General features: G+C 40.3%; 2 protein-coding genes across 7 annotated transcripts in view; one reads left to right on the top strand and one right to left on the bottom strand.

The window, feature by feature from the left end:
• The window catches only part of LOC145972504 (uncharacterized), a 130,056-nt gene that overhangs the window by 55,134 nt on the left and 64,518 nt on the right, over positions 1-10,404 (top strand). The window contains exon 3 of the mRNA XM_083101216.1: positions 9,906-9,972. Coding sequence (XP_082957342.1) covers positions 9,906-9,972 — 67 coding nt within the window. The remainder of the gene's footprint in view (positions 1-9,905; positions 9,973-10,404) is intronic.
• The window catches only part of Pot (zona pellucida domain protein papillote), a 28,375-nt gene continuing 19,651 nt past the window's right edge, over positions 1,681-10,404 (bottom strand). For 4 of the 6 annotated variants that reach the window (XM_083101196.1, XM_083101191.1, XM_083101193.1 and 1 more), the window contains 4 exons: positions 9,054-9,390; positions 8,412-8,568; positions 7,296-7,665; positions 1,681-6,866 (listed from right to left, as the gene is read on the bottom strand). In XM_083101196.1, the coding sequence (XP_082957322.1) occupies positions 4,734-6,866; positions 7,296-7,665; positions 8,412-8,568; positions 9,054-9,390 (2,997 nt within the window). In that variant the 3' untranslated portion in view covers positions 1,681-4,733. Of the gene's footprint in view, positions 6,867-7,295; positions 7,666-8,411; positions 8,569-9,053; positions 9,427-10,404 lie in introns of all 6 variants that reach the window. The other 2 variants (XM_083101192.1, XM_083101195.1) reach the window with 1 other exon arrangement.

The raw sequence follows: 10,404 nt of genomic DNA, 5'->3' as shown, positions 1-10,404 counted from the left end.
TCGTATACGTGTGCTCCGTTTCTCTCCCTTCTCCTTCGTTCTCTCTCTCTCTCTCTCTCTCTCTCTCTCTCGTTTTTTTCTCTATTTCTCTCTGACGCGACCTCGGGATCATTCGCAATGATCGCCCGAAGCTGCTGTCGATCTCGATGGATCCGCCTCTTTGCGGAGAATTCTTTCTCGGCTCGTAATTAATTTAGACACATTCCTTCGTCCGCTTCGCCGATTGTTCCGGGCAAGAAGACTGGATGAGTTCTCGAAGAGAGAGGAGATGCAATCTAATTATCACGAGAGATGCTTGTGCTTTTCGTATCGGCATCTTCTCTAATGCTATTCCTTACCTTCCCTTCTTTTTTTTTTCTTTTGTCTCTGATATAGAATATTATATTATTCCGTAGCATATTAGATTGGTATATGCGCTCGAGAAAAATAGATTTAATTTTAATCTCGTAATCCACGCTCTTCTCCTTTTACATCGCATGTTTTATGTATTCGTTGAAATTAAAATTTAAGATCATCTTGTTACTCGCCAGACAATCTGGCTAACATGAGTACACTTGTTTAACATGACACAAATAAAATTATCAAGCATCGAGAAAGTATTCTTCCTGATAATGTTCCGAAGCAGTAAACTCCTTCGTAAACAAGATAATGTTCTCCCTGTACGGATACGCTAGAGAATAAGATTTCCTCAGTAAAAGTCACCATCAAGTTTATTCGGCAATAAGGGGTAACAGTACAAGCCGCTTTTAGTAACCAATTTTATTAATAGCCATAGTTCTCTCCGACCTCGCTCGAGGATCATATTACACTTTCCATTTATTCGCGATTGCTGTTGAACTTATGCGCTATTTTATCATAACTTCGACAACAACGTCGACCCGTGTAAATTAATCTCCCGCGAAGTAACACGAAGCGACAAGAGTGTTACATGATTTATTACATAACGCACTCAGACTTCGCGATTCGTGCGCTGTCGGCATTTGTTAGCAGTTACAATTTAGGGAGTTTAGTTCAAACTTATATATATCCACCGTTTATCGAAACAATGCCGTCAAGACAGCGAACCTATTGGCCATTTGTCTCAGCCATTTTACCACCTCTTCCCCTAGTTTTTTCCCCCTATTTTTTTCCCTTAATTCGATCCCTCGTCTTGTTATGTACATTCCGATAGCACCCATTTCACTCGCGATACCCTTGCGAATATTGCACGAGCACGTTCGACTCGAGAAAACGACCAATTCACACGCAATTCGCATTCGTTACAAGATTTAATATAAAAATGATAAAAGCCGTCTCTACAAGAAATATCCGTTATGTTAATTTCTAACATTTAGTTTTCTTAATTCCACGCGTCATTCCATGTCACTCTCTTATTCCACGTTAATTCCATAAGTTAAGTACAAGCGTTTCATTAATTTTTCTTATCCGAGGCATTTTTGCCTCCCTTTCTTCAACATTGAATTTTGCTCGCGATAACAAGTCTTTGTTAGAAGATGCTCTGAAAGGATGTAACCGACGTCGAGAAAAAAACTCGGACGTTGATAACACTTGTTACGTAATTTTTCAATATGATTTATTATCTCATTTTTCGCGATTAATATTCCTTTCGTGCGCTGGGGCACTTTATGCTTTCATCGATCCCCACATGTGTGCGCTTAGCACGTGATATTCTTTTCGATGTTTAAGGTATAATGCATAACTTTATTATTGATTTTGATTTACAGTCACATGTAAAGAAAGCGGCCACAATGACTGCTTCCTACGCATCATGTGTTCACAAAATTTACAAACAAGTAAATTATCTGTTTAAGCGCGATGTCGATTTCGAAGCCCTTGGACGGATATATCTCGCAAACAATCGACTCGGACTTGAACTATCGAACACAAATTCTAGGAGCTTCTTAGTCCGCGCATCGATTATATTGAATTGTGTATGAATTGAGAGCAGTATTGCAATCGCTTTGCCAGCATTGGTAGTACCGTTATAATTCAACGGTATGACGTACAAATTAAAGTACAACGTATATTAACTATCGATATAGAGCAGTTGCGCGAAAATAATTCAAATATCGATGCGTTTTTCGATATTCTTCTTCGGATATCCTAAGAGACTATACAGGGTGTCAGGGCAATCTCTTCCCCAAAAAAAGCTCTTGTAGCTTACCTCGAGAGCTTTTCAAAACACTATAATAAAGTATTTTTTCATCGAGTACTTTTCGAGTTATGAAGCTTGAAATAATTTCTTAATTTTTACATAAATCATAAAATATCTAGTAAAATATTCATTTTTCGATTATCTTACCTTGATATTTTTATGTACAAAATAATGACAGGAATCAATTGGTGTAAAGAAAACACATAATTGTTTCGAAAAAAAATATGTAATTATTAATTGCATAACTCGAAAAATACTCGATGAAAAAATACTTTATTATAGTGTTTTGAAAAGCTCTCGAGGTAAGCTACAAGAGCTTTTTGTTTTGGGGAAGAGATTGCCCTGACACCCTGTATATATGCACAGCAAATTTATTTTAGGTGCTATTATATTTCAAAATTGTGTATTGCAAGTAAAAATTTGCTGATGCAATTTTTTGATACCGTTCCAAAAATCAGTTTTGCGTTATCTCTAATATGCTTTGTTCGCAGTTTTGACAGCCGATAATTTTAACGATATCGCAAACAAAACGAAACGTAGCATTATCTTTTGAAGGCAAAATGTTTCGAATTGTTGGCCATTGTCAAAATAAATGTAGAAATCCCGGAGCAATTACGTACAATCGTCATGAGAATTATAATCGCGCCCTGATATATTAATGTAATTTGCAAACTCTCCGAATTTCCATCTCACAGCTCAAGGATTCGGAAGACTTTGTAAACTCTAATGACTGCACGTAGATAGAGCGCGATGAGAGAGTTATAAATTTAAATTTAACGCAGCTTGTGACATACATTAGCCGTAAAGGTACGCCATATAATTACAAATACCTATCTACGCACGAACATACCGTGTCGGTCGATACGTATCTCGACCGAGCCCAGGTACTCCGACGACAATACATTAAATCGGATAAAAGGCTTGAGGAGGGGGTTAAGGTAAATGATCTTGGAGAAGTTTAAACTATATCGTTTGTGAAGCATATAACCCAGCACCGTGTGTTTCGTTACCTACTTAAGTAGACTATTATCGCAGTTGTATCGCAAACGGGAATGTTTTAATCGCGAGCTACGTGCGATCCCCTACGATCTCTGAGAAAGAAAAAGAAGGAGAGGGAAAGAGAGAGATCGATCTTCGCGATTTATCGAACGTTAGGAAGCTGAGGACAAGCTGCATCGCGCACAGACATTATATCCTCTCATGCGATTACGTTATGTTATTTATTATTTTCTGCCATTTGCTCTTTTTGTGTTATTTTTCCTGTAACTCGAACGTTGACATATTTGCTAATAACCCGTTTAAATTTGTCGAAGGATATTCGAATGAGACTACGCTATTCAAACTCGTACTTTGTATCGTAAAATACTTCTAACAATATTTTCTGATTTATAAAATACACAAAATGGCGCAATATTTGTCACTTAAAGGCGCAGTTAACGATAAAAAATTTTAATTGCCAGTATAAGCTTTAATCGTTTGATTTCTGCAAATTATGCTCGATTTTCTGATAGTATTTTCGCCAGAATCTGCAGACTCACTCGTGGCGAGATAAACAACTCGTATGATCTACGTCTACGCGTTACGTCTACGAGTGACGTGTGAAGAAATTGGCGGTTGAGCAAGTTTCCAAAAATTCGGGATATTGTAACATCGGGAGATTTCGATATCGAAGGAACGGAGGACTCGGGAGGCAGTCGCGAAATTGGGACAATTCAAAGTTTGAGCGATTATGAGCGATTATTCGCGAACTGTCAGACATGAATCTAGGCAGTGAATGGCCATGAGAGGACACCGATATAACTGACATAAAAGAATAGCGACCTGGCCGCTATAAATGAATTTTAGTACGCGAAATATTATTTTGTATTTCATTGCTCGTTCATATGCATTGTTATTCTTGGCAAGATATCCATCATACAGAAGGTCTCTGCTTGAGAGCGAAACAAACAGCGGTGGCATCCACTCGTAATGCGCGAGTCACGTAGAATCACCGACCGAAAAAGTGTCCGTGAGAAAGATATAAGCGCTCGTATAAAACATAATCCATTATATCATGACTCGCAATAGAATTTAAAACACATGCAAATCTGTAGAAGAGTCGCGAAGAACTGAAAAATAAAATTTCTACTGATCTTTTAATAAATTTCCAGTTCTTCAATTCTTTGAGCAGTACTCTTCACATATTTAAGAAATATTTGAAGTATGCAATTTTCTCTACTAATATTCTCGAAAGCTCTCGCTTTTATTTACAGAATCTCTGAATTTTTAAATATAAATTGCTATATTTAAAAAATACTTTTCCTCTAATTAATTGAATCAATTGAGAAATTAATTCGATTAATTATGTTTCATTAAAAAAGTATCAAAAAAACAGTATCAAAAAAATTCACTGCTCAAAAAATTACAGAATAACAATCTTAAGCTCCTCGATTTCGTAAAATATAAACGGTGTTGCATATTGTCGAAATTTATTTCTAACAACTCCTTTAGACCTTCGTCGAAATTAAGCAATGTCGCTCTTGTATCTAAGAATTCGAGGTAAAGATCGAAAATCAGTGTGATATATTTCAAGGCCCGCTCATATCTGCATCTCCGGCTCGGAATTATTGTCGTTAAACCAGTCCGAGGCTCTCTGACTCTCCGTCACGCGTACGTTAAGTTCCCTCTCGGTATATCGACTCGATCTCGTGACGGACGGGCCTCGTCTGTGCTCGTCGAAGGAGGCGAGAACCTCCAATCTGTCGCCCCGTCTGATCGCCCTCGGTGTCGTTTCCACGGAACTGGTGCCATCCTCCGCGGTCGCCCACGGTGGCAAACTGCCGGAAGGCATGCCCCAGTGCTCGGTGAATTCCGAGCCTGACCTGGCCAAGCTTGGCTGGCTGAGCGATCTGACCAGAGAATCCGCGCCCTCAAAGGAACTCAAGCTGGTCAGATCGTCCCGGTCCATCCGGGCAAAGTCACGGACCGTCATCTCGGACATCGATCTCAGATCGGCCTCGCTGCCGGCGCCGGCGCCTCGCGAACGAATAGAACCGCCCAATCGACGTGGACGACCCTGTCCACTGATCATGGTTGTGGCGGACTGTGATGTCTGCAGATGATGACTCTGAGTGCCTAAGGTGCGCGCCGAGCTGCCGCCGTCGCTTTCGTACTCGTACAAGGTGGGGAGGGAAGATCTTCTGGACCTGGTGTCCCATTCCGATGATTTGGATCGCTTGTATCTCTGTCCGTGATTTTTGCCGTGGCCAGAGGACGAGGTGGAGCCGGTGTGCGTCGATGGTGGGCTTAGAATACGGATAATCACGTCCCACTTCGCTGGCGGGAACAGATTGATGTATCTCGCGTCTTTACGTATCAGCTCGTAATCTTCCTTGACTACCGCCTCGGTTAGCAAAGTGCGTAGCGTGCTCTCCGTCGTGATGATCTCGCGCCACTTGGCGCGCTCCTCGTCCGTTAATTCGGTGGCGTAACGCGGTTCTAGGACGCGCGCCAATCTAGTGTACCAATCGGCATCGCCATCGTCGAGGGAATGACGGGAGGCGGGAGGTGGCGGTCTGCAAGGGATCTCGGCGCGGGTGGTATAAGTCGGTTCGATGCTAACGTCCGGCTCGTCGTCCACGCCGGCGTTTGTCGGCTCATTCGTGATGGTTAAATTGGAAGCCGAACTGACATCGGAGAAGTTCTCCCATTCCGGTGGCGGAGGCGGCAGATCCTCTGTCGGATAGTTCCTGATGGTGACGTCCCACTTGAGATCTGGCGGCGGTTGCGGCCTGGCGCGATACTCGGTGACCTGGCGAGAGTGACGCTCCACGTCCTCGATCGTCTTCTTCTCCGTGACAGTGCGCAGAAACACGTCGTCCACTTCATGGGTCGTAATTTCCGGGCGGCGAGGCGCGACCATCTGCGGCTCGACCAGCGGCTCGGTCATCTCCTCGCGCAGCAGACGGTGCTCGCGGTGCTGAACGGCGGTATGTGTTGTGGTAGTGGATGTGGTTGGTGCGATGGAAGGCGGCGGCGGCGGTGTCGGCGCCAGGATGCTCGCCACCCGATACTTGGCGTGAGATGCGTCCGTCACCTCGGTCAGCGAGCGAGTTTCGGTGAGCTCGGTGTTCAGGGAGGTGAGGGATCTCGGCCGGCGAATCTCGTGTTGCAAGAGCGGTTGCTCGGTCGTCGGCGATGGGAGTTTCTCCTGAATCACGGTGGTCTCCCGCTCCGCCTGTTTACGAAGAATTCTCGAGTAGACCGGAGGCGTCTGCTGTCGAGAGATGGTGGAAACGGACGATGCGCCACCCGGTGGTCCGTGAAGCTCGGGAACGTAGGAGAAGGTCGTCATTCGGTAGGGCGTGCTTTCCAACGAACGCGATTCCTCTCTTTCCAGGATAGTCGTCAGGTTTCTCTCGAGGGCGATGCTCGCCACGTCCGATTCCGATGGTAAGGGACTCGGCGGTGGCGGTGCTCTCTTCACTCTCATCTGTACGTCGAATTTGGGCTCGAGCGGAACAGCTACGGGATGACGCGGTATCATGATTCTGGACGCGTTCGCGGCTGTCATCGACGAGGTTTCCACTTCGGCGGCGACTGTCTCGGAATACAAAGAACTCGAAGTACGCATTTCCATCTGGCGCTGATGCTGGATCTCGCGATGATCCACGAACGCCTTGTTGTCGTAAGATCCAGCGGAGGACACAGGCAACGAACGTTCCTCATCCACCTGTAGAAATACAAGGCAAAATCGATTGATGTAAATCAGCGCATTTACTTGACTTGATTTTTCTGACTAAGAGAATTTAGAAAAATCCTTCAAGTTCTTTATATATAATTATGGATTAATACATATTTACAATATATAACTATTGTCGAAATTAACGAAATTTTATGATATGATAAAATTGTGATATTAAATAATATTTTATATAATAAAATTGTGATATTAAATATCGAAATTTCAATACATAAACATTGAGAATTAAACAATTTTCAATAATTTGTAGACTGAATAAATTAAAATTTATTACAGAAATTTATATTCATAATTCGATTAAAAAGATTAGCACGATATGAAAGCGATACATGCTTTTCTATTTACTTCATAAGCTGAATGTTCAATCATCCGCCTTCGCAAACAATTATCGAGACTCACCTCGGAGTGGCTCTCGCTCGGATAATCGCTCGGTAATGTGTCCGAATGATCGATCACCAGATTCGCCTCACTACCGGAAGTAGACGCGGCGGTCGCGTGAAGAAGGGCGTGCGCGCGCGGTATCTTGAGACCCTCGAACATGGTGATGTTGCTCAGGGTCGAGCCGGAAAGTTTCGTTATCTCGGAGCCGGTGCCGCTCTCGAACGGATGTCGATGGACCACGCGGACATTACGGCGTTTCAGGCACATGTAGGAACAGCCGAGACCTAGTAGGAGCAGCGACAGGAACAGGATCGCGCAGATAATCAGCAGGATCTGGAAACCTTTCAGCGGCGGTTCTGTGACCGGCGAGGGCGTCAACGTAGCCAATCTACGAGCGGAAATCAAATTAGAACGGAGCAGCAAGTGTGTCCCGGAGATGAGAGAAGAGACGTGCAAATAACTACAATGTCGTGCTAGTACTACAGTTAGCGTTGCAATATCTCGAAGCTGTCCTTGAGTGTAACTGGACTATAACTGGAGAATAAAGGCGTGTATATGTTACGTGTACATGTTCTGAATTCAAAGTATTACTTTCCTTATTCGTTTGACAAACACAGTAATATTAAATATCAATTATCTGTCGCAAATGCTTAACAATTTAAGTAGCAAAAGCGTGTGTATTTCTTGTAATATTCGTTTCTTTAAATTTTCGTTCGTTTGAATATTAATTATATATTGCATTTATTGAATTTGGCTGTAATGTTGGTCGACCATAGAATTTAACGGTGTAATGATAATTGATGGTTTCCTTGAAAAGAAGGACGAGAGAGAAAGAGAATTTAAGAGTGACATTCATTTTTTCGACAATGTGGATTTCAAATAAATTATATGAATTATTTTAAGAAAAAAACTGCTTTTATAATTTGTAAAATTAAAATTTAAAATTTATAAAATTAATAAATTAATATAAAAAATTAATGTGTTAGGTATAATATATAAAATAATTATTTAATAAATTGAAAATCTCAATATGAAAGTGAAAAAATGATTCAACAAATCCTACCGTCAGCTTTTGCAAACAACTGATATATACTGATATTTTTTCCGGTAAGCATTTTAATAAAGAATTCTTACATGCTCTCTGGAGGCTTTGGAGGTGCCGGCGCTACGGGTGGAGGATATCTGCAGACTATGGTGATAACCTCATCTCCGTCCATCTCTAATCCGGGGTGAAAGCGAACAACCACGTTATTGGTAAACACACGCAGAGGATCCTGCTTTGTACCGCATCCTGAAATGCAGATTGTTTTCGTGCGATGAAATATTAATTAAATTTATTGGGGTAGAAAACTGAGAGTTTCTAAACGCAAATTATAGTTGTATAATTATATATAAATTAATACTTCGAAAAAGCAATAAACATCAAAAAATAGTCCATAAAAAAATGCATCAAAATTGAATAAATTTCGTTCTGTTTCTGTATTTTTTAAAAATCTAAATATACGTTAATACGTTCAATAAAAATATATTGTCCTATAAAATTTTTGATGCGATACAAATTAAATTTTTCAATAACTACAATATCATTGCATTTTTATATACGACCTTTGATTTCATTTCTTAATAAAGGATTTATTTTTGATTAATTTTACGCTTTCGCGAAATAAAAGTTCATTCTGTTTACTGACAAAAAATGACAAAAATATAAAATAAAATAAAATATAAAATAAATATAAATATAAAATAAATATAAAATATAAAAATAGGAAAGTGTACCCTTTAGAGGTAGTTCTAATTTAGCGGTGGTCGCGCCTCGTCCTTTGAATATGCAGGCGCTGTTACGATCGAAATCGGCGTAGGCCACTCCGTAGAACGGCTCCTCGAATTTGAGTTCGACCTCCATGCTACCTTGGCCGCAATTTAGATAGGCCTTGGTTCGATTCAGAAATATAATCGGCGAGATGTCGTCCAGCTTGGTGACCTTACCGTCGAGAACCGTGCTCGGCGGCAGTCCCGGCTGATACTCGATGCTGTTGCCTTGCGACGCATAGTTGCTCTGGGACAACGCGATCGGAATTGCTGCCCAGAGCAGAATCGTCAATTTCGGCAACATCTGCGACGAAAAATAAGATGGTGATCCTTCGGGAAACTGACAACGAATATAAAGAAAAACGGTCATTACAGGACATTAGATAATAGCGGGGATGTTTGTAATTAATCGCAGAAACTTGAATCAAAAAAGATTATTGTATCAGAAAAACTTGCAACAAAATTAAGAAAAATTCGTACTTTTAGAAAATATTTTTTTATTATAGAATATTCTTATTAAAGTGCATGAAAATTGAGTTTATGTTCATGATATATGTATATGTATTATCATATTTTAAAAAATTATAATAATCTGAAATATGTATAAAGTATATACTCCAAGTCATCACTTTTCAGCAATCTTTTTACGATTTAATAATCATTATTTTATTTCTAGTAATCCTATCATATTTCGTGAAAATTTTATTATCGCAATGTCGTGTTCGCAGTCTCTAATACACGCTGTAATAAACTTTAATGATAAACGCGACATGGCATGTACGACATGTACTATAACGATTGGAATCATCATGTTCTCAGGTATCATCCGAGAAGCACGAGGAAGCGACACGGCTGTCCACATTCCCACGAGCGACTTCCAGAGAACGTAAGTTTTCCTTCGTATATCAGCTACGTCATTGTTTATACGCAATGCTCGATTCACACGTGGATCCATGCGCATGGTTTGCCCATCGTAACGCATGTCATCGTGTTCCTCGTACAGGGTGTACCAAAACTTTTTTCCAAACAGATGCTAATCGCAGAATCAATAATAAAAGAATTCTTCGTTAAGTTAAAAAGTTAAGTTTATTAAAATATAATTTAATTTAATCTGTTTTCACATAATTCAAGGAAAGCTGGAATTTATATATTTATCTTCAAAAAATTAAAAGTCATGATATAAATTTTCAATGAAATTTCTATTAAATTCTATGAATTAAATTCTATTAAATAATAAATTCTATTAAATAATATTAAATCCCATTAAATAATTTCTATTAAATAATGATTAATTTAAAATTAATGTGAATTAATTTAA

This window comes from Camponotus vicinus, unplaced genomic scaffold (genome assembly GCF_025532165.1).
Source record: "Camponotus vicinus isolate PSW18456_S1 unplaced genomic scaffold, iyCamVici1.0 SCAF_5, whole genome shotgun sequence".
Lineage (NCBI taxonomy): Eukaryota > Metazoa > Arthropoda > Insecta > Hymenoptera > Formicidae > Camponotus > Camponotus vicinus.
Note: the sequence above shows the minus strand (reverse complement) of the source record. Positions and strands in the feature narration are given on the sequence as shown.